Source organism: Ranitomeya imitator, chromosome 5 (assembly GCF_032444005.1).
Source record: "Ranitomeya imitator isolate aRanImi1 chromosome 5, aRanImi1.pri, whole genome shotgun sequence".
NCBI classification, from domain to species: domain Eukaryota; kingdom Metazoa; phylum Chordata; class Amphibia; order Anura; family Dendrobatidae; genus Ranitomeya; species Ranitomeya imitator.
Window position 1 is genome coordinate 401,239,402 of NC_091286.1, and position 25,604 is coordinate 401,265,005.

The 25,604-nt window shown below is 43.9% G+C and overlaps 1 protein-coding gene across 1 annotated transcript in view; it reads right to left on the reverse strand.

The window, feature by feature from the left end:
- Window positions 1-17,362: 17,362 nt before the first annotated feature.
- Window positions 17,363-25,604, reverse strand: part of THPO (thrombopoietin) — a 193,899-nt gene continuing 185,657 nt past the window's right edge. Inside the window, exons 4-5 of the mRNA XM_069726694.1 lie at window positions 20,195-20,281; window positions 17,363-17,864 (exon numbers count right to left, since the gene is read on the reverse strand). Of these exons, the coding sequence (XP_069582795.1) occupies window positions 17,544-17,864; window positions 20,195-20,281 (408 nt within the window). The 3' untranslated portion in view covers window positions 17,363-17,543. The remainder of the gene's footprint in view (window positions 17,865-20,194; window positions 20,282-25,604) is intronic.

Here is a 25,604-nt window from a genome sequence, read left to right on the forward strand (position 1 = left end):
ATTAGGGGTCTCAACTTATTTAGCTGATCATAGTTGGGGTCAGTTCATGGGGGGCTAGGAATTGTCACTGAAGTGGAGGAATCTCATCAGGGCTTCATAATGGACTCGGGACATGACGGCTGCAAATACAGGGGTGCTGTGGACAGCTTTTGCGCACTGCACAACGGAGGCAGCAGATGCATTTCTCCGGCGCATCCGCTGCCCCATTGTGAGGTGCGGGGAGGTGGGGCGGAGTTCCGGCCGCGCATGCGCGGTCGGAAAAAGCGGTCCGTCAGGAGCAAAAACGTTACATGTAGCGTTTTTTGCTCCCGAAGGTCCGCCAAAGCACGACGCATCCGTCGCACGATAGATGCGACGTGTGGCAATCCGTCGCAATGCGTCGTCAATACAAGTCTATGGGGAAAAAACGCATCCTGCAAGCACTTTTGCAGGATGCGTTTTTTTCTGCAAAACGACGCATTGTGACGGATTGCAGTGAACGCTAGTGTGAAAGTAGCCTAAGAGCGGAGTGTGTTTTTTTTTTTTACTAAACCCATATTCAGGTTAAGGCCTAAATTTTTTTTTATTTTGGAGACATTTGTGGGGATGCAGGAATGGGAATGAAAGGCAGTGGGTTTTTGGGCGATGTATTGTCGGGCATATAAATTTGTTTGGTGGACGATTAATTGCCGGACTTCGGGGCTAATGAAAATTTGGAAAAAATCAATGGGGGTAAAATTGGTGACATCTACTCTTATTCCAGGGGCTGCAGAGAAAGGGGGAATTTGAGGGGAAAGTGAAGTGTCATTATACCACAGCGGTGGGGGGACTGCGGTACTTGGTCCTGCCTCTGAAGCTTCAGTCCGCTACCATCGGGCTGGGGGATCCCGTGGAGGAAGAGTCTTTGTCACTGTCTGAAAACTGCTGTACTTTAGAGGCAGATTCTGTTTCACTGCCAGAGCTGCCGTAGCAAAGCAGGCTGTACGCTTACTCCGCGCTGAAAGTTCTGGGGCCATTTATTTCCCTGCCTAATGAAAAAAAGAAAACACCGAAGAAACTCATCCTTCATACAACGTCAATAAAAACAAGTATACTTTATTAACAAATTATTAAAAAATTAAACAGTGATAAGTAAAAACACAGCACAGGAAGAAAGGTGGGCTATCCAGGAAAATACACTCCAAGTATGGTAACAACTCAATCCTAGTACATAACATTTGTGCCAAGTGACCATGAACATACATGCAATAAATAATATAAATAATGATAGTCAGAGTAAATACAAGTGTAATAATAGTTACCTACGGAGCGCTCCTGGAGACCCACCACACCCGACGCGCGTTTCGCACTGCAGTACTTTGTCTGCCCTCAACAGGGCAGAGCAAAGTACGCCTGCGCCGGAGCCGTGGCTGAAGATCAGAAGAGGACGTCTTGTAATGAAGATGGGAGGCGCCGGAGCGGACCGGAGACACCCATCTGACCTGACCAGCAGCGGGACCGCCCCTGGGTGAGTATAATATAACGTCTTTTTCTCCTCTTTCAGGTAACATCGGGGGCTTATCTACAGCATTACAGAATGCTGTAGATAAGCCCCTGATGCCGGTGGGCTTACCTCACCCACGATTTTCGGGGTGACAGGTTCCCTTTAACTTGTAATGTCTTCACATCCTGTTCCGTACAGATGTGTCCGGATCCCAGAATTCTAAGAGGCGGAAGTTCACCGACCTCCATATTGGGACACCCAAGTGATGGATGTCTCAATTTGGAAACTGCTGGTGGTACCAGTCTCTTGCGTGGTACCACCAGCGGAACACTGTCACACCACACACACACTGTTACGCCGTACGCACCACACACCCACACACACTGTATACGCCGTAGGCAGTACACACACACACTTTATACTCATCCTCTTGTGCGGTACCACCAGCGGAACACCGTTGCAAACATGCCACTGCCGGGATCAGCCTAATGACTCACTGACCGCCGCCATCTGTGTACAAGAGCAGCGCATAGCACATGGGGTAGACAGGTCAAAGAAGAGAGCACAGACGGGGAAAGAGAGAGTGGATAGATGGGTGAGCACATGGGGGGGGGAGAGATTCTCAAAGCTACAAAGCCTGTCCTCATCGTGACATTACCGCCCTCCCAATGCGATAGCATCGGGTCTCCATATAGTAAATATATATTCATCGTCAACTTTTTTAATAAAAGGTTTTACCTTTTATTTTTCATATTTCGTGCTTTTTATTTGTCGTGTTTACCGCCTTAGATTTACTGATATGAAATCATGCAGACACTGGTGTGATAGGATTCTGACCCAGGCTACAGGATAGAACATATATATGGGTCGGGGTCTTATCAGACCAGTGTATATATATATATATATATATATATATATATATATAGACAAGACTGGTCAGTAATGTGCACTCAAAGACGTGACCCTGGCTGCAGGACCCCACACATGAGGATATTTGACTCTTTCCCATATATGGTATATATAGGAAGGAGGCATACCGTATATCCTCATCTGTGGGGTCCTGCAGCCAGGGTCACGTCTATGAGTGCACATTACTGACCAGCTGCCATGAATCTCAGTGCCTTAGAAACTGCAGATACAGCACAGGAATCCTGCTGGGTCTTATCAGGAGAGCAGCAGAGTAGAGTAGAAGTGTGAGCTGTACTTACACCACTGTGTCCTGCTCCTCTCTCACTGGAAAAAGATGCTCCTTCCTGTCTGCTCTGCAGCAGACATTGCATGCCCCCTCAGCGTGCAATGTGGGCATGTCTTCAGTATACTGGAGGCAGGCAGCCGTCAGGTGCAATGCTGGTGGTACTCAGCGTGTATCAGCATGGGGGGGCTTTGGGTAATATGCTCCTCTCTGTTGAGCCTCTGCCCGCAGTAGTGCAGGGAGATCATGTCTTCCTTTTGTCTACCACGGAGCTTAACTATATCAGCGGGCTGTGCACGCTGATATAATTAAGTGTAGCATAGCTCCGGGTGGGCCCCTGTGAGCGGTGGGCCCGGGGCGACCGCACCCTCTGCCCCCCTGGTAGCTACGCTACTGCCTGAACCAGATTATTCCAGAAAAATAGTTGCTCTTTGAAACTATAACCTGTCAAACATCCATTGATCTAGTCAATTTACTCTTCAGTTAGGAAGAAAAAACAAAAAAAAAGCCACAATACTATCACCATAAGTGCCAGTATTCACAGGAGATCTGTACTTAGTATGCAGTGTCTGTGTAGAGGTAATACAGTGATCACCGGTGATATTATACACAGGAGCTCTGTATATAGTATACAGTTATACATATTAGTCCATTAACCAATTTTCAAAGAACACATCCAATACTAATGATTCTGCACAAGAGGCCCCCCAAAACATTAGGCAGGCCACAGAATGTTTAGTTCAAAAGCATAAGTTTATTTATAACAAATGAATAAAACCTTAGTTCAAAAAACACAATCAAAATTCAAAATATGAAGATGCCTCCAATCCAAAAATGAGTCTCGTGTGGCTACATGAATACCCACATAATGACACCTATACAATGGACATCAGGATAAGCTTAAAATAGCCTGTTCTGTAGCCACTATTGAACCAACTTATAGGTGAATTGTGAAATAACTTGCCTAAAAGCAAAACCTGTATTAAGAAATCTGTATTAAAGTGATTACGTGCATAAATATATAATTAGCTTGCATAGTGAGACCTATAAAACATGTGCTAAATGGTCCTGAAATGGCGTTTTCTGTAACTATTGGCGTTTCTATGGGTGTTGCAACTATACTTACAATTTACACCCCAGTATAGTGACCTAAACAGAAAATCCTGCCAATGTACTGCAGTGCATATTATAATTGCGGGTTTACTATATAATTACTATGGCAAGATCGTTCAGATCATATTTACCTCTGTGGAATCACACGAGACCAGTATAAACCCCAAATAGTATACAGTGTATAGTGTCAGTGTATAGGTAACACTGACTCACCAGTGACGTCTCTAGGTGAAGTCCTTCATCTTTCATCCAGCACAGACCGCCATCATTTCATCCAGCCAGGACTTGTCTCTGCAGGAAATAACACAGTTATCTCGAGCTCCGCTTGCAGAACACATTACTTATTTTTTTTCCCAACTTCTACATTACACCACATGAAGAAAAAGAGGCAACATAGTGTCACTCTACACAGGAACAGGACAACCCCCCCATTTAAAACAGTATCCTCAAAAAATAAAATAAATACATCACTGCAGTAATAATATCCCTTAATTAGTCCCTATGGTAATTATAATATCCCCCATCCTGGCCACGTGTATCTCATTCCTGGCTCCAGCCATATGTTCTCCCATCCTGCCCTCATGAGTATCCATCCTGCCCCATCAGTCTCCATCGTATCCATCCTGCCCCATGATCCTGCATGATCTGTCTCCAATCCTGCCCCATGTCTTTCATTCTGCCTTGTGTCTCCAATCATGCCCCATATCTACATTCTGCCCATGTCTCCAATCCTGCCCCATCTGTCTCCAGTCCTGCCCCCAGTGTGTCCAGCATCTCTGCCCCCAGTGTCCAGCATCTCTGCCCCCAATGTCCAGCATCTCTGCCCCCAGTGTCCAGCATCTCTGCCCCCAGTGTCCAGCATCTCTGCCCCAGTGTGTCCAGCATCCTGCCCCCAGTGTGTCCAGCATCCTTCCCCAATGTCCACCATCTCTGCCCCCAATGTCCAGCATCTCTGCCCACAATGTGTCCAGCATCCTGCCCCCAGTGTGTCCAGCATCCTGCCCCATTGTGTCCAGCATATTGCCCCTAGTGTGTCCAGCAATCTGCCCCAGTGTGTCCAGCAATCTGCCTCAGTCTCTCCAGCATATTGCCCCCAGTATGTCCAGCATATTGCCCCCAGTTTGTCCAGCATTCTGCCCCCAGCGTGTCCCGCATCCTGCCCTCAGTGTGTCCACCATCCTGCCCCCAGTGTGTCCAGCATCCTGCCACCAGTGTGCCGAGCATATTGCCCCCAGTGTGTCCAGCATATTGCCCCCTGTGTGTCCAGCATATTTCTCCCAGTGTGTCCAGCATTCTGCCCCAGTGTCTCCAGCATATTGCCCCCAGTGTGTCCAGCAATCTGCCCCAGTGTCTCCAGCATATTGCTACCAGTGTGTCCAGCATTCTGCCCCAGTGTGTCCAGCATATTGCCCCCAGTTTTTCCAGCATTCTGCCCCTAGTGTGTCCAGCATCCTGCCCCCAGTGTGTCCAGCAGCCTGCCCCCAGTGTGTCCAGCATATTGCCCCCAGTCTGTCCAATTGGCTTGTGGCTGTTAACTATTGACATCCGTCAATAGTGTTAAACTGCCGCAGCGCTGGTAGGGGCCCGGTGAGCAGATGAGACGGGGCCCGATGCGGGCCCCCTCTGCCCACCGGGCCCATACGCCAGTCAGGGCAGTAATGCCCTGATGGCGGTGGTCAATCTGAGTGGTTGCCCAGGGCCCCCCCACACCACTGGGCCCTGGGCTACCGCCCAGATTGACCTCATTATGATCCGCCACTGGCTGGATCCAGAACCAAGGGAGAAAAAGAAAAAAAACACGCCCGAGGTAAAAAATCATACACAAATAAAACCACGTGTCAGATTTTTTTTTTTTTTTTAAATATGCATGGCCGGTGATAATGTCACGCACAGTGTGGGAAGTCTAAGTGCAACTCGAAGGGATGAGGGGAAGTAAGCCCAGACACCAGAGAAAGGGTGAGTGGAGACCCCTGGGCAGATCTGATAACCTGCCCTACCGTCCCTAAATTGGTTCCTCACCAATCGCCGAGCAGGCACCTAAGCCCTGTATCTCCCTAGAGCTAGACCCTAAATAGGGAGGGGGAGGTGATGAGCACTGGTCAGTCCCCACTGTTAATTAAAGACAAAAAGGTAGACAGACAAGGGGAATGAACTTAGCTTGAGCAGACTCAGAGAGGTGACACCAAACATCGTCAAACAACTCCAGAGAGGAAATTATCCTGCTGCTATAGCTCCAAGCGTTCACAAAGGAAAAATGTGAATATCACTGGCGACACTCTGCAGCAGATTGGGGATTTATAAATGCCCCAAGTCCAGATGTGTCAACTAGAGCCAGAGGGAGGTTGCCGCTGGGTCCAAGAGTCAGAACGATTAAGGATGCATCTTTAATGCCAAACGCAGAGGCCTTCTGCAGCCAGATGCAGAGCGTCAGTCTGTTGCATCTGACACACCCGTGACAGGACTACATCTGGCCGTGCCCGTCTTTTAAGGGTGAATAAAAACACGGTCGGCCACAGTTTATTGCACCACTTAAAAGATAGACACCACTGAACAGAATCCACACAGAATATGTAAGGAGGTGGCTTTCCCTGCTCCTTACCTGGAACCACTTAGTCAGACAGCTGGGTTGTCGGGGGGAAGACTTTCTGCCCTGGACAGAAGGGACCATGTGAAGGCTGGGGCAGGGAGGAAGAGACGGGGGTGTGGTCAGAAAAGTGCGGGAGACCAGAGCGCGCCAGACAGAGGGGACAGCGCGCCAGACGGAAAGCAGGCTGCAGCGCCGCGCTCCCCATGACAGAGTGCTCCCCGTGAGGGCACTAAGGCTGGAGTGAAAGTGGGGACTTGGAAGCCTCCATAATCTGAGAAGACTCTTCCCCTGACAGTGCAGAGACAGTGACTCGAGTGCAGCACTGGTGACCGCAGTGACAAGCAAAGATCCCTGAGTGTGATAAGTAACAGAGAAGCTGCCAGGCTTACAGAGACTCCTGTAGCAGTGACGGACGACACTGTGCTATCTCCTGGTTCCAGTTTCACTTTGAGAAAAACAGGCTGCAGAGACTTAACCCCGGAGTTTCCAGGAGACAGAGAAGAGACCAGGATCTCAAGCCCTGCTGGTGACTGTACCCACGTTGGAAAAAAGACCCTCCAGTCAGGACCTCCCTGGGCTGATAAGTTACAAGAACACTCGTTAACCCTTTTGATTCCGCTTACCTGTTTACTGTTTGATTTGTCTATATTAACCCCCCCTGTTTACTCCCTGCGAGGAGAATTTTACCCCTGTTAATAAATTCCCTTCAACAGTTGGTCTGTCTGTTCCGTGGTGACATACTCAACCCTGCACTCTATTACAAATACAGTGTATTTCTGCTGCCACATTAGTGAATGGATCCCTTGGGGGTTTCAGCCGAATCACATATTTTGTAGATTTAGTACTGTACAGACACATATGAGGAATTGCCACATTCACACAAAATTGTGTAACAAATTATGCAATCTTTTTTACCTATTTCCCTTTGTGAAAATGTAGTGGTAAAATGACATTTATCGTGGTAAAAATGACATTTTTTTTCCTCATGGCTCAATGGTATATAATTGAAACACCTGTGGTGTCAATATGCTCACTGCACCCCTAGATGATTTTATTAAGAGGTATAGTTTGTAAAATGGGGTCACTTTCTGTCCCTATACCTCAGAGGCTCTGCCAATGTGACATGGCACCCTCAAACGATTCCACACAAATCTGCACTCCGACATGGCACTCCTTCTGAGCTTTGCACTGTGCCTAAAAAGTAGTTTTTGACCAGATATTGGTCATTGTCATACTCAGGAGATATTGCATAACACAATTCATAGCCATGAGTCTGACCAGACGTGTCTGACCATCTTAGAAATTGCATTTTTAAATTGCAGTTTTTTAATTGCTATGAATTAGACTAGAATTCCATGGGGCATTTGAGCATTCATCACTGCTGTACTTTCATCATCCTCATCACCACCTGTATCCTCTAATCAAGCTGTTTTGTCTACCCACAGGTATGCTGCTGTCCATCTACTCTGCCTTTCCTGCAATGTGTGTTTATGTGAACTGCATATAATTCCCACCTGGTATGCTGCTGTCCATCTACTCTGCCTTTCCTGCAATGTGTGTTTATGTGAACTGCATATAATTCCCACCTGGTATGCTGCTGTCCATCTACTCTGCCTTTCCTGCAATGTGTGTTTATGTGAACTGCATATAATTCCCACCTGGTATGCTTTGCTTACCCATTGTTTTCTATCCATTCGTATTTCACTTCCCTTGCTTCTTGCTTGCATACCTGAGTGGCCATCTACCCCACCCCCTCTTTATGACCTGGCTTAACTGTGAACATGTGCTCTAGACACACACGCCCACATCCTCCCTCTCAGCTGTGAGCCCTTAGGTGCCCATAAATTCATAGCCATGAGTCTGACCAGACGTGTCTGACCATCTTAGAAATTGCATTTTTAAATTGCAGTTTTTTAATTGCTATGAATTAGACTAGAATTGGACTGGAATTGACTGGAAGGTAAAGGAATAGAAAACCACTATAATGTTTCGGTTTCTTTTCACATTCACCCCCATACTACTCTATTTCTTCCTATCTCCTGTAGTCCCTCCACCCAGTAAAGAACTAGTCATTTCTCCCTCCATCCTCCCCAGTCATCTCACCTCCTCCACAGAACTATTCCTCAACATACAATCCTTTCTCGCCAGGCACACACGGCCACATCATGACCTATCCAGCTCACACCTTCTAACGCTCTGTCTGCTGCTCCTCATTGCTGGCGACATATCCCCAAATCCTGGCCCTCCTCATCACATCCCCACACTCATTTCTAATCCCCTGCCACGATCCTCTACACGTCCTCGCAACCACAGTAACCTCATACCCATTCATCCTGCCCCCACTCCCCCAATTTCCCTATCTGGAGCACTATGGAACGCACGCTCTGTCTGCAATAAACTTCCATTTATCCATGACCTCTTTATCAATAACAAACTCTCCTTCCTCGGCATCACTGAAACCTGGCTCACCCCTTCTGACACAGCCTCCCCTGCGGCACTCTCTTACGGTGGCTTCCACCTTTCTCACACACCCCGCCCCAGCAGCAAGCATGGCGGAGGAGTTGGTTTTCTCCTGTCAGATAACTGCTCCTTCGCCCCAATCCCACTGCCACCCTCTGTTATCCTCCCTTCCTTTGAGGTGCACTCTGTGCGCATCTACTCCCCCTCCAACCTCCAACTGGCTGTCATCTACTGTCCCCCAGGGCCAGCCACCACCTTCTTCGACCACTTCACCACCTGGCTACTCCACTTCCTCGCCGCCGACATCCCCACTATCATCATGGGCGACTTCAACATCCCCATTGACACTTCCCTCTCAGCTGCCACTAAACTTCTATCTCTCACTTCCTCCTTTGGCCTCACTCAATGGTCTTCTACAGCCACCCACAAAGATGGTCACACACTGGACCTCATTCTCACCCGCCTCTGCTCCCTATCCAACCTCTCAAACTCACCTCTTCCTCTTTCTGACCACAACCTACTTACATTCTCTTCCCTTTCCACTCCTTGTCTACAACCCCCACCCCACAAACTCTCACACCCTCGCAGAAATCTTAAACACCTTGATCTTCACTCACTCTCTGAATCCCTCCTCCCTCTCACAGACATAAGCTCCCTACACAATGCGGATGATGCTGCCGCTCTATATAACACCACAATAGCTGCAGCTTTGGAATCTCTTGCCCCTCTCACACATACCAAAGCTCGCAAAATCAACAGACAACCCTGGCACACCAGCATGACAAAAGAACTGAGGCGAGCTTCCAGAGCTGCTGAGCGCAGATGGAAAAGATCCCACTCCATCGAGCACTTCATCGCATTCAAACAGTCCCTCACTGCTTTCAAAACCATGCTCGCCACAGCAAAACAAACCTACTTCTCATCTCTCATATCCTCCCTGTCTCACAACCCCAAACAGTTATTCAACACCTTCAACTCTCTCCTCCGTCCCCCAGCACCTCCTCCCTCCCCACTCATCTCAGCTGAAGACTTCGCCTCATTTTTCAAGCAGAAAATTGAGAACATCAGAGACAATTTTAGTAAACAACCCCCAGAACCCTTCCTCCCAACTACCCAGCCCTCCACCTCCAAAACCAACTTCTCCACCATTACAGAAGACGGACTCTCCACTCTACTCTCAAGATCGCATCTCACCACCTGTGCACTTGACCCACTCCCATCCCACTTCATCCCAAACCTCACCACAGTCTTCATCCCAACCCTAACCCATCTCTTTAACCTATCACTAACAACTGGCATTTTCCCCTCAAGCTTCAAACATGCCACAATCACACCTATCCTCAAAAAGCCCTCTCTTGACCCATCCTCTGTATCTAGCTATCGCCCTATATCACTTCTCCCCTTTGCCTCAAAACTACTGGAACAACATGTCCATATTGAACTGTCCTCCCATCTATCTTCCTGCTCCTTCTTCGACCGCTTTCAATCAGGCTTCCGGTCACACCACTCCACTGAAACTGCCCTAACTAAGGTCACCAATGACCTATTAACCGCCAAGAGCAAGTGACACTACTCTGTCCTCCTCCTCCTGGACCTGTCCTCTGCCTTTGACACAGTGGACCATTCCCTGCTGCTGCAGACCCTCTCATCCCTTGGCATCACAGAATTGGCCCTATCCTGGATCTCATCATACCTAACTGACCGTACATTCAGCGTCTCCCACTCACACACCACCTCCTCACCTCGCCCCCTATCTGTCGGAGTCCCGCAAGGTTCAGTTCTAGGACCCCTGCTCTTCTCCATCTACACCTTTGGCCTGGGACAGCTCATAGAATCTCACGGCTTTCAGTATCATCTCTATGCTGACGACACACAGATCTACATCTCTGGACCAGATATCACCTCCCTACTAACCAGAATCCCTCAATGTCTGTCTGCTATTTCATCCTTCTTCTCCACTAGATTTCTAAAACTTAACATGGACAAAACAGAATTCATCATCTTTCCCCCATCTCACGCGATCTCCCCAACGAACCTATCCATTACAGTAAACGGCTGCCCACTCTCCCCAGTCCCACAAGCCCGCTGTCTTGGGGTAATCCTTGACATTGATCTCTCCTTTAAACCACATATCCAAACCCTTTCCACTTCCTGCCGCCTCCAACTCAAAAATATTTCACGGATCCGCACATTCCTAAACCAAGAATCTGCAAAAACCCTAGTCCATGCCCTCATCATCTCTCGCCTTGACTACTGTAACCTCCTGCTCTGTGGCCTCCCCTCTAACACTCTTGCACCCCTCCAATCTATTCTAAACTCTGCTGCCCGACTAATCCACCTGTCCCCCCGCTATTCCCCGGCCTCTCCCCTCTGTCAATCCCTGCACTGGCTCCCCATCACCCAGAGACTCCAGTACAAAAGCCTAACCATGACATATAAAGCCATCCACAACCTGTCTCCTCCATACATCTGTGACCTCGTCTCCCGGTACTTTCCTGCACGCAACCTCCGATCCTCACAAGATCTCCGTCTCTACTCCCCTATTATCTCCTCTTCCCACAATCGCATACAAGATTTCTCTCGTGCATCCCCCCTACTCTGGAATGCTCTACCACAACATATCAGACTCTCGCCTACCATCGAAACCTTCAAAAAGAACCTGAAGACTCACCTCTTCCGACAAGCCTACAACCTGCAGTAACCACCGATTGACCAAACCGCTGCACGGCCAGCTCTACCCTCACCTACTGTATCCTCACCCATCCCTTGTAGATTGTGAGCCCTCGCGGGCAGGGTCCTCTCTCCTCCTGTACCAGTTGTGACTTGTATTTTTCAAGATTATTGTACTTGTTTTATTATGTATACCCCTCCTCACATGTAAAGCGCCATGGAATAAATGGCGCTATAATAATAATAAATAATAATAATAATAATAATAATTTTGTGCCCCATTTTCTCCTATTATCCCCTTTTAAAATTAAAAACTTGGGTCTCAATCAACATTTTAGTGGAAAAAAAATACTTATCCTTTTCACAGCCCAATGTTATAGAATTCTGTGAAATACCTGTGGGTTTAAAATGCTCACTATACCCATAGAGAAATTTTTCCTGTGGTGTAGTTTCCAAAATATGGTCACCTCTTGGGATTTCTGCTGTTCTGGAGCTTTGATGGCTCTCCAAATTTGACATTGGGTCCAAAATCTATTCCAGAAAATCAAAAAGCGCTCCTGCCCTTCCAAGCCTTGCTGTTTGCCCATAGAAGAGTTTCTAAGCACTTATAGGGCATCCCTGTACTCAGGATAAATTGCACTACAAATTAAGAGGTCCATTTTCTCCTGTTACTTTTGTGAAAATGAAAAATTTGGAGCTTTTTAAAAAACATATTTTGGTAAAAAAAAACTTAATTTGTTCATTTCCACTGATCAATGTTTTAAACTTCCATGGGTTCAAGATGTGTACCAAACCTCTAGATAAATCCCTTGAGGGGTGTAGTTTTCCATCACATATGGGGTATTAGTGTACTCAGGAGAAATTGCACAACAAATTGTATGTTTTATTTTCTCCTATTACCCTAGTGAAAATTAAAAATTTAGAGCTAAAGCAACATTTTTGTGGGGAAAAAATAAAATGTTCATTTTTTCCTTCCACATTGGTTTAGTTCCTGTGAAGCATCTAAAGAGTTAACAAACGTAACAAATGTGGTTTTAAGCATGTTGATGGGTTCACTTTTCAAATGTACAGTAGTTCCTGAAAAAACTTGGTGTTGAAAATTTTGTTGGAAAAATGAGAAATTGGTGATAAACTTTAACGTGGCTCAGTGGATAGCACTGCAGCCTTGCAGCGCTGGAGTCCTGGGTTCTAATCCCACCTTGCACACCATCTGCAAGGAGTTTGTATGTTCTCCCCGTGTTTGAGTGGGCTTCCTCCGGGCACTCCGGTTTTCTCCCACATTCCAAAGACATACTGATAGGGAATTTAGATTGTGAGCCCCATCGGGGGCAGTGATGATAATGTGTGCAAACTGTAAAGTGCTGTGGAATATGTTAGAGCTATATAAAAATAAAGATTATTATTATAACTTTTATAGCTTCCTAACAAAAAAAATTCATATTCCAAAAATAATGCTGACATGAAGTAGACATTTAGTAAATATCTAATTTGTGTTATTTAACTATCTGGTTTGGTGGCATAAAAATTCCAAGTTTGAAAATTTTGATATTTTCCATTTTTTTGTCAAATTTTCAATATTTTCACCAATAAATGCAAGTAATAATAACCAAAATTTACTACTAACTTAAAGTACAATGTGTTACAAAAAAACCTTTCCAGGATCACTGGAATGTATGGAAGTGTTTCAAAGTTATTACCTCATAAAGGGACTGTGGTCAGAATTGTAAAATGAGGTTTGGTCATTAACGTACATAATGTGAAAAGCGGCTTGGTTCTTATGGGATTAATCCCACAAAATTAACAAGCATGTCTCATATACCGTATTTTTCAACACAATTTCCTGAAAACAATTTTTGGGGAATTTTTGATAAAAATATGATGCCTAGAGGAATTAAAAAATCCCAAGTACACAGTTTGGTGATACACATGTGTAAATCAATAGAGCAATATCTATTGTGTCAACAGAGATAAAACATGATTGTTTTTATGTTAAAAAATCACAGAAACACTCTACATTCTCTATTCCTTACTTACTTACTCCAGTGGATTACCGATTTATAGTAGCAACTGTAAAAAAGAATTTACCACTTCTCTATCAGGATTCCAAATTATCTAAACTTCTACATACATTGCTAGGAAGTTTAGATCACTGACTAATATATTATTACCAATTTATATACTAATTCAGGTCTTTTGATTGAAACATGGCTCTCCATGAAGGGATGTTATAAATGTGGTATGCTGCATTGTGACTTATGCAGATGAGTGCATAAATGCGATTCTTTTACATCTGTTGTTACCGTCACTTCTTTCACAGTAAAAACGCTTATTAACTGTAGCACCATACATCTTGTGCATCTTGTCACATGTAGGACTTGTAATTTGTAGTACATTGGATGCACAATACATAATATAAGAGTCTGCATCTCTGAACATATTAATGGAGAAATAGCCAATTATAATACAAACAAATGTTCTCTTTCAGGGGTATCACAACATTTTTTGGAGGTATATGATAGAGATGTGACAAATATGGTGGTCTAAGGTATCGAGAGGATCAACTACTCTTCCTTTGTTGTGCACACTGGATCCTGTGTAGGGAGACTCACACTCCTAGGAGTCTTAATTCTAAAATGGATCTATTATATTATTATCAAGGTTTTTCTTAATCTCCTTGCTTAATATTCATATGTTTTTTTGGGGGGGGAGTTTTTTGTATTTTGATTTGGTGTTTGGTTTTCATTTGCTTTTCATCTTTGGTGAGACCCTTTCTTCTTTTTTCTCTTTTCTTTCTTTGTGATTGGTTTCAACACATAATATGGGCATTCACCAAAACATGTATCATGAAAGTTCCCTTTTTTTCTCATTAATGTATACTCTGCACCCCATCTTGACTGAAAAAAGCAGAAATGTAGAAATGTTTGCATATTAGAAAAGAAAAACTGAAATATCACATGGTTATAAGTATCCAGACCCTTTGCTCAGACACTCATATTTAAGACACATGCTATACATTTCTGTTGTGAGTTCTGTTGTTGGGCTCCCTCCTGTGGTCATGAATGGTACTTCGGCTGGTTCTGTCCATGGACTTTCTCTGGTGGCTGTGGGTGTTTCTGAGTTTCCTTCCTCAGGTGACAAGGTTAATTCGTTAGCTGGCTGCTCTATTTAACTCCACTTAGATCTTTGCTCCAGGCCACCTGTCAATGTTCCAGTATTGGTCTAGTTCACTCCTGGATCGTTCTTGTGACCTGTCTTCCCAGCTGAAGCTAAGTGACTGCTTGTTTTTCTCTGGTTTGCTATTTTTCTGTCCAGCTTGCTATTTCGATTGTTCTTGCTTGCTGGAAGCTCTGGGACGCAGAGGGAGCGCCTCCGCACCGTGAGTCGGTGCGGAGGGTCTTTTTGCGCCCTCTGCGTGGTCTTTTTGTAGGTTTTTGTGCTGACCGCAAAGTAACCTTTCCTATCCTCGGTCTGTTCAGTAAGTCGGGCCTCACTTTGCTAAATCTATTTCATCTCTGTGTTTGTATTTTCATCTTTACTCACAGTCATTATATGTGGGGGGCTGCCTTTTCCTTTGGGGAATTTCTCTGAGGCAAGGTAGGCTTTATTTTTCTATCTTCAGGGCTAGCTAGTTTCTTAGGCTGTGCCGAGTTGCATAGGGAGCGTTAGGCGCAATCCACGGCTATTTCTAGTGTGGTTGATAGGATTAGGGATTGCGGTCAGCAGAGTTCCCACGTCCCAGAACTCGTCCTATATTATCAGTAACTATCAGGTCATTCCATGTGCTCTTATCCACCAGGTCTATTATTGTCCTGACCACCAGGTCATAACACATTTCCCTGTGATCTGCCTTGAGATGGTTATACTCCTTCATTGGAGTCCAGCTGTTTTTAATTAAACTAATAGGACTTGATTTGGAAAGGCACACACCTGTCTATATAAGACCTCACAGCTCACAGTGCATGTCAGACCAAATGAGAATCATGAGGTCAAAGGAACTGGTCAAGGAGCTCAGAGACAGAATTGTGGCAAGGCACAGATCTGGCCAAGGTTACCAAAGAATTTCTTCAGTATTCAAGGTTCCTAAGAGCACAGTGGCCTCCATAATCCTTTAATGGAAGAAGTTTGGGACCACCAGAAGTCTTCATAGACCTGGCCGTCCAGCCAAACTGTGCAATCATGGGAGAAGAGCCTTGGTGAGAGAGGTAAAGAAGACCCCAAGATCACTGTGGCTGAGGTCCAGAGATGCAGTGGAGAGATGGGAGAAAGTTCCACCAAGTCAACTATCACAGCATCCTTCCACCAGTCGGGCCTTTATGGCAGAGTGGCCCAGAGGGAAGCCACTCCTCAGTGCAAGTCATGCAAAAGCCCGCATAGAGATTGCTAAAAAAATACACGAAGGACTCCCAGACTATGAGAAATAAGGTTTTCTGTTCTGATGAGACAAAGATAGACCTTTTTGGTGAAAATTCTAAGCGGTATCTGTGGAGAAAACCAGCTCATCACCTGCCCAATACAATCTCAACAGTGAAACATGGTGGTGGCAGCATCATGCTGTTGGGGTGTTTTTCAGCTGCAGGAACAGGATGACTGGTTGTCATTGAAAGAAACATGAATGCGGCCAAGTATAGGGATATCCTGGATGAAAACCTCTCCCAGAGTGCTCTGGACCTCAGACGTGGCTGAAGGTTCACCTTCCAACAAGACAATAACCCTAAGCACATGGCTAAAATAACAAAGAGTTGCTTCAGAACAACTCTGTGACCATTCTTGACTGGCCCAGCCAGAGCCCTGGCCTAAACCCAATTGAGCATCTCTGAAGAGACCTGAAAATGGCTGTCCACCAACGTTCACCATCCAGCCTGACAGAACTAGAGACGATCTGCAAGTAAGAATGGCAGAGGATCCCCAAATCCAGGTGTGAAAAACTTGTATCATCCCAAGAAGAATCATGGCTGTACTAACTCAAAAGGGTGCTTCTACTGAGCAAAGGCTCTGAATAATTATGACCATGTGATATTTCAGTTTTTCTTTTATAAAAAATTTGCAAAAATTAGTACATTTCTGTTTTTTTCAGTCAAGATGGTGTGCAGAGTGTACATTAATGAGAAAAAAATGAACTTTTTTGAATCTACCAAATGGCTGCATTCAAACAAAGAGTGAAACATTTAAAGGGGTCTGAATATTTTCCATACCTACTGTACTTAAGATGCTCATTCATTCATTTATTTCATTGCTATGATTAAGGGCTTTTTAATGCTCGTAACACGTATGCCTAGTAATTTGATTTTTTTCACCATTTAAGTTTTAAAGCATACATAGATTTTTTTTTTTAATATATATCTAATTTTTGCTGTAGCTATATATCCCCTTTTCTTCAATTATTGTTCATCTGGGAACCAACCCAAGTCTATTTATATTTACCACATGCATTGTGGACTTGGTACTTGGATCTGATGAGCTGATGTGAATATATTTCATTCATTTTATGATAACTTTTTTATGCAAGTGATAGGACCTCTTATGAGTTAAAGGTTAATTGTGCCGTGGATAGTGTGAGTTAGCAGTACTTAAGAAGAAGAACTCTATATCAGACCAAACTATAAAAATTAATGTATTACAGTTATAGGCCATTCACATTATGTTTTGGCTCTGACTCCCAAAAGAAAACAGTATTCAGGGGGAACCTTTGATAGAGTGCAATCAAAAGAAAAGAGAGTTCAAATAAACCACATTTGTATTTTCTGTCTGGTGTGGTCTATATTGTCTGACGGCACAATAAAGGCCTTTTACATCATCCAACAAAATCACAAGGTTTTAACATTCTCATTTGTATTCAATGTAAGTCTTTTTGTTTTATGATACTAAATCTATAGAGGCAATTAAAATTTCTAGAGTAATAAAATATTTTATTCAATTTATAGTCCTAGAAATAAAACTGATATATACATGTTGGTGAAGTGTCAATTCCAAGTGCAATCCAATGTTCTCTTTTGTCACATGTGGAGATGAAGTTACATGTCCATTGACGAGCAGCATTTTTATTATTTTTATAGATGCCATCATCTGGAGCTGACGTCACATAGGCCATTTAAAAGGAAGGTTATTTTTCCTTGAAGCAGTTTGATGAATCTGTGAAAAATGTCCTTGATGTCTAAAGAAACAGTAGAAGGTACATCTGTTGGAACGAAAGATGCTTCTTGAGCAAGATCAGTGTCATTATTAGCTTGCCTCCATGCCTTATTAACAAGGCCTTGTACCGCTCTGATAGTGCGCGTGAGTAGTTTTAGTTGCTGGGACATACATGCTGGAGTCTTTACATGTTGTGTGATGTTCAAAAAAAGGTTTAAGTGAGAAAAAACTTCATTTCCTTGCTGGGACACCTGTTAAAAATATAACACAATGAAAAACAAAGCTCAATTTATCCTTTATAAATCATTGTTCTATGTGGGTTTTGAAATTATAATGTGGTAATTCCCTAAATGTAAAGCATATTATTAACAGAATAACAAAATACAAATACAGGTTTCCCCTATACCAATAAGGCATACCTTCCAATTTTATGAATTAACTTTAATGGTTAGGGAGAATTGTGTAGCCAGTACATTTTATGCTATTCAAAACCCCATATTTAAAAACATTTTTTAATGTTTATTTTAATTTTGCTGAGTACATACAGTCATGGCCAAAAGTGTGGGCACCCTTGAAATTGTTGAAGAAAATTGTGCATTTCGCCCAGAAAATAATTGCAATTACACATGCTTTATTATACACTTGTTTATTTCTTTGTGTGTATTGCAATAACATAAAAAAGAGAAAAAAAAGAAAATTGAATATAATTGCACACAAAATCCCAAAAATGGGCTGGACAAAATTGTCAACCTCAACTTTATATATGGTTGGACACCCTTTGGAATAAATATATTGCAGTCAATTGTTTCCTATAACCTTCAGCAAGCTTCTTATAACTCTCAACTGGAATTTTTGATCAATCTTTGTAAATTGCTCTAGGTCTCTCAATTTTGAAGGATGTTTTCTACCAACAACAATTTTAAAATCTCTGCACAGGTGTTCAATTGGATTTAGATCCGCACGCAATGCTGGCCACTTCAGAACTCTCCAGTGCTTTGTTTACATGCATTTTTGGGTGCTTCTTGAAGTATGTTTGGAGTCATTGTCCTGCTGGAAGATAAATGACCTAGGACGCAAATCCAGGTTTCACACACTGGACACTACATTGTGACCCAAAATCCTTTGGTAATCTTCAGATTTCATGATGCATTGCACATAGTCAACTCAGCTAGTGCCAGAGTCAGCAAAGCAACTCCAAAACATCTTTGAACCTCCACAATGTTTGACTGTAGGTACTGTGTTCTTTTCTTTGTAGAATGATGCACTTTACCTAAAGGCTCTATCTTGGTCTCATCTGTCCACAAGACGCTTTCCCGAAAAGATTTTGGCTTACTCACATAAACTTTAGCAAACTCTAGTCTAGCTTTTTTAAGTCTCTGTGTCAGCAGTGGGGTCCTCCTCGGTCTCCTGCCATAGCATTTCATTTCATTAAAATTTTGATAGATAGTTTGCGCTGACACTGATGTAACACTGATGTAACCTGAGGTTGCACAACAGCTTGAATTTCTTTGGAACTTGATTTGGGCTGCTTATCCACCATCCGAACTTTTTTTTCCCCTGTCGTCCACATCCAGGGAGATTAGCTACAGTGCCATGGGTTGTACACTTCTTTATTATGTTGCGTACAGGGGACAAGGGAACATTAAGATCTCTGGAGATGTGCTTGTAACCTTGAGATAGTTGACATTAGTCAACTAATTTGTTTCTCAAGTCCTCAGACAGTTCTCTTCTCCTCTTTCTGTTCTTAGTGCTTAGTGTGGCACACATAGACAAACAGTGCAAAGACTGAGTCAACTACTCCCTTTTTATCTTATTTCAGGGGTGATTTTCATATTATAAACACCTGTTACTTTCCACAGGTGATTTTGAATGATTATCACATGCTTGAAGCAAAGTTGTTTACCCACAATTTTGGAAAGGTGCAACAATTTTATATTTTATGTTGCATTTATAATATTGGTCACTATGTGTCATAAATTTACTGTATATTTGAAATTTTGAATTGATAGCACATAGCACATTGTATTTTGCTGAGACTCCGAGTTATATTTCTATGCAAATAAAGGAGAGAAAAAACTGGGCAATTGCCCAGGTCCCTATTATCAAAAGTGTCTCAAGATTTTAAAAGCCAGAAACTGCACTGATAATGCCAGTCCTGCAGTATTGGTGCAGTTTCCGAGGATAAAAGTGTAGAAGTACCTTTGGTGTCATCATGGTCATGTGACCAAAAAATACATTAGCCTCTTTGAGTATTGATGAATTCAACAGGAGAGGGCCCGATTAGTCCTTCAGTGACCCAACGAAAAAGCAAAACGCTCATTCATCAGGTGATTTGATCATTTCTACAATGACAGAAATAATCAGTCTTGGCAGCACATTGCCCAATGTAAATAGGAAATGTGCTACCAATTACATGATAGTATATGAGCATAGAACAATTTAATTAGCAAGCGTTTTGTCTACAGTAAACAAGCACTGAATGATTTGAATATAATAGTAACCTAACAAGGTATTGTGTGCACCAGGTGAGGTTGAGTCTTGCTAACTTAACGTAGTAAATGTCAGTATTTGTGTCACTCACCGTCATGTTCTTCCAGTGTGCAACTTTAACTTCAACATTCGGAATAATAATAGGTGTAAATAGTATGCTCTGGTCTTCACATTGTGCCTGAGAAGAAAAACTACAATGAGATCAGAATTGAGTAAAGATCAGTATATATACTCTGTCTATGTTTATATCTACAGTATTATATCTATGCAAATTAGAACCTAGGATAGCAAAGAAAGAATAGTTGGCACACAAGGGACTTTCTCATTTATTTCCTCAATTTAGAAAATCTTTCCTGGTCATTTTGTAAGTATTATATCATACATTATATTATACAGTAAAGCCAAACTCTTATAATATGCAAAGTGAAATAGGTAATATAAAAGAAAAATTACAAATACTTTTCAAAATAGCAGTATGCCCTTCAAAATTAGCCAAAGGCTTATAACTCTTCCAAGATGTATGTGTTTTTGCAGAGGATTCAGTATGTACTGTAGTTCTTCCAAGCTAAACGATATCGTCAACATACAACACTCCAACAAAATCTACATCTAGTGGTACAGCTGCCCAGAGGGTTTACATTTTAATGTTACTCTTTTATTGTCAATAAAGAGAAATAAAGATAAGACTTAATCAAATTTTGAAACTTGTTTAACTAGTCATATCAGTTAGATAATCAGAAAAATGTAAAGGCAGAAAGTTTTTTTTACTTATCTACAGTATATAAATTGCCACCTACAAGCAGCCCAGTCCAGTCGATCAACTACTCAATTTACCTCTCAAACACCTATGCACATATTTCACTAAAGGTACCTTCACACTGAACAACTTAACAACGATATCGATAGCGATCCGTGACGTTGCAGCGTCCTGGATAGCGATATTGTTGTGTTTGACACACAGCAGCGATCAGGATCCTGCTGTGACATCGTTGGTCGGAGCTAGAAGGCCAGCACTTTATTTCGTCGCTGGATCACCCGCTGACATCGCTGAATCGGCGTGTGTGACGCCGATTCAGCGATGTCTTCACTGGTAACCAGGGTAAACATCAGGTTACTAAGCGCAGGGCCGCGCTTAGTAACCCGATGTTTACCCTGGTTACCAGTGTAAATGTAAAAAAAACAAACGCTACATACTTACATTCCAGTGTCTGTCGCGTCCCCCGGCGTTCTGCTTCCCCCGGCGTTCTGCTTCCCTGCACTGTGTCAGCGCCGGCTGGCCGTAAAGCAGAGCACAGCGGTGACGTCACCGCTCTGCTTTACGGCCGGCGCTTACACAGTGCAGGGAAGCAGAATGCTGGGGGATGCGACAGACACCGGAATGTAAGTATGTAGTGTTTGTTTTTTTTACATTTACAGTGGTAACCAGGGTAAACATCGGGTTACTAAGCGCGGCCCTGCGCTTAGTAACCTGATGTTTACCCTGGTTACCTGGGGACTTCGGCATCGTTGGTCGCTGGAAAGCTTTCTGTGTGACAGCTCTCCAGCGACCACACAATGATGAAACAGCGACGCTGCAGCGATCGGCATCGTTGTCTATATCGCTGCAGCATTGCTTAATGTGACGGTACCTTTAGTCTCACTTTTTGAAAGGCAGTTGCTGATTCCTGAGACCCCCTCGATCTCAAGAAATCTCATTCAATGGTGTGAATGGAGCAGCTAAGCAGCTAAGGCTAAAGGTACCGTTACACTAAACGACTTACCAACGATCACGACCAGCGATACGACCTGGCCGTGATCGTTGGTAAGTCGTTGTGTGGTCGCTGGGGAGCTGTCACACAGACAGCTCTCTCCAGCGACCAACGATCAGGGGAAAGACTTCAGCATCATTGAAACTGTCTTCAACGATGCCGAAGTCCCCGGATAACCAGGGTAAACATCAGGTTACTAAGCGCGTAACCCAATATTGACCCTGGTTACCATTGTAAAAGTAAAAAAAAAATAAACAGTACATACTCACATTCCAATGTCTGTCCGCTGTGCTCTGCTTTACGGCCGGCACTGACAGTCAGTGCAGGGGAGCTGACGGCGGGGGATGTGACAGACATCGGAATGTGAGTATGTACTGTTTTGGTTTTTTTCACTTTTACAATGGTAAAAGTACCATTTTACAAGTGAACACCTCACTGGATCGGCATCACACACGCCGATCCAGCGATGACAGCGGGTGATCAGCGACCAAAAAAAGGTCCTGATCATTCCCCAACGACCAACGATCTCCCAGCAGGGGCCTGATCGTTGGTCATTGTCACACATAACGAGATCGTTGGCGGGATCGTTTCTATGTCACAAAAAGCGTGACGTTGCAACGATATCGTTAACGAAATCATTATGTGTGAAGGTACCTTAAGGGACTGACAACCTTAAGGGACTGACAAAGATTTCCAAGAGATGTGGAGAGTAAATGGACAGGCAGTGCATGTTTGATCCCTCTTCCATTTAAACTGGGTAATCATGTTCTTGTGATCAGTGGAGATAGATGATACAGTAAGTTGAAATTATTATATAACCGTTTTAAATTAAATATATTATGAAATGATTTGATAAAAGGGCTGAAGATGTCTTATTTTTCTGAAAAATAGCCTGTGATCAATAACACAGTGGTAATGCAAGAACAAAGTAGTAAAACGGTAGGTATTTTTGCTTTTATGTGAAGTTCAGGTGAACTTTAATGCAAAGGACATGAACTTTGTACAGCTTTTCTCCAAGTTCTATTAGGTCCGCAATGCGTTTAGGAAAGAATACTCCAAAATTACAATATAAGGACAAAACATATTGGGGCACATTGGTTATCATTGAATTCAGGTTTTTCACTCAGTCCGATTGCCATGGCTGTTTAACATAAAACAGCTACTGTAGGTATGCAGTTTGCTTTAAAAATATTTGTGAAAGAATGTGTCATTATAAAGAGCTCACAAATTTTAGCTTGGTACAGTAAGACCATGTTCACACATTCAGTATTTGGTCAGTATCTTACATCAGTATTTGTACGCCTAACCAAAAGTGCGTGAAAAATGCAGAAGTGGTGCAGGTGCTTCTATTATACTTTTCCTTTGATTATTTCACTTCTTATTTTGACTTATAAATACTGAGGTAAAACGATGTTGAACAAATACTGAACGTGTGAACATAGTCTAATACTGTGCCACTGTGGCAACAAGTCAGTTGGGAAATGTCTTCCATCTTAAAAATTCCACAAACAACTTTGAGAGGTAGTACTCAAGAGCAGAAAAATTTAGAAGCCACAAGCCAATCAGCCACTAAATGGCAGTCCTTATAAAGTTACAAAGCAGGGTTGCATAATGCTGAGGCGCATTATGGATAAAAGTCACTGCCATGCCGGGAACTCGCACGCCTTCTCAGCGCCATTCTACTCACTGTGTTTGCCTCTCTGCTTCTCCCAATGTCAGGTAATGGTGCTGAACCTCCTTTTGCAGCACTCCCAGCACCGCTGCATTCACCTGTTGCTGGAAAGTCGCCACCTGGTTATAGTGAGGTGCAACCAGACTCTGCAGGAATTTAACCTGCTGTGTTTTGCAAAGTTTTGCTTCCCTAGCCTACCCTCTATCAGCAGGGGGTACATTAGGCAGCTCCTCCATCCACACCTTGCCTGAACTTAGGTTCCTAGTATCTGTTCATCTCTAGCAATCTGTTAAGGTTCTTTCTTGTTTTGTCTTTCCTGTTAGTGACCTGGCTTGTTTAGCCGTTTTGTCTGATCACTCCGCTCCTGACCCCGGCTTCAAATTTTTAACCTGTGCTTCCCATCCTGACCTCAGACAGTCTGACCACATCTCTGTCTTTGTTTTCTGTGCCTCACATTTCTGCCTTGACCCACAAGTCAACTACTGTAGGACCGGGCACAGTGGCACCTGTAGTGGCACCTGGGGACTCCCCAAGCCTATCCTCACCATGAGAGGCTCTATTAAAGACCAGGTAGTCACTTAGTAATGCCCTTCCAGTGTAAGCCTGGCCAGTGGTGCACTTGGTCCAGTCCCACTGCCATCATAGTAAGTTAAAGCCATGGACGTGATGACAAATCGGGACCAAGAATCTACAAGTCTAATGTACTAATCCTGTATGAGGAGGTCCATTCTCAATGTGAGCACCAAGACCAGCTGATGCAGGGAATCAATGTGGTGGGAACTCAGCAGCAGGATTTGTCTACCTCAGTTTCCACTCTATCCTGCACCTCATCCGTGACAGGCAAATTTTCCTCAGGATTGACATCCTATCCAGGGGAACTGACTAAGGCTCCTGTTCCTGGGAGAGCAGCTAAGCTTTAACATCCACTTCCGTTCCTCTACAATGGAGACCCCAAGAAGAGAAGAGGCTTTGTAAACCAATGATAAATCCAATTCACTCTCCATGCTCATCTCTTTCATTCGTACCAAACCATGATCTTTCTCCTGTGTGGGCAAGCCCTGGCTTGAGCAAATACTATTTGGGAGTGTGGATATCCAGAGATCCGCGCTTTAGGAATGTTCTTGGAGTTCTTGGAGTTGTTCCAAGAGGTATTTGAGGTACCAGGCCACACCTCCTCAGCTGCCTCATCTCTTTTGACTCTTAGACAATGCATGGACACCTTGCTCAGTATGAATTATGCTTCCTTACCCTGACTGTACAGCTGGCTTAGACCGAAGAAGCCCTGGTGGCAACCTTCTGGTATGTCCGGTCATATTAAAGATGAACTGGCAGGCCTAAGGATACCATCTCCCTGGATTGCCTTATACACCTGGCTACTAGAAGTTATCTCTGTTTCCACGAACAGAATGGCTTTCATCTCTGCCTTAACCAAGAAGGGGACAGCCAGAGTCTGGTCTGAGTGCCTTTAGGCACATGAAAGAGGCCTTCATGAGTGTTCCAGTGCTACATCACCCCGACTAGGGTTGAGCGAAACGGGTCGAAATTGTTCAAAAGTCGCCGACTTTTGGCAAGGTCGGGTTTCATGAAACCCGACCCGACCCCAGTGGGGGGTCGGCCATGAAGTCGGCGATCTTTTGAATCTGGAATCGGAATTCCGATCCCGATATGTTTAAGATATCGGGAATTGGTATCGGAATTCAGATTAAAGTGTAAAATATAGAATTAAAATAAAAAATATTGCAATACTTACCCTCTGACGCGCCCTGGTACTAACCGGCAGCCTTCCTCCTTCGAATCCGCGCTTCTAGGACCTTGCCGTGACGTCGCGGTGACGTCGCGGCTTGTGATTGGCCGCGCGGCCGCCCATGTGACTGCTCGCGCGGCCAATCACAAGCCGCGACGTCACCGAAGGTCCTGGAAGGGCTGATTCTTAGGAAGGAAGGCTGTCGGAAGGAAGCAGGGCGCTTCCGAGGGTGAGTATATACCTAATAGGAATATACTCACCCTCGGAAGCGGCCTGCTTCCTTCCGTCAGCCTTCCTTCCTAAGAATCAGCCCTTCCAGGACCTTCGGTGACGTCGC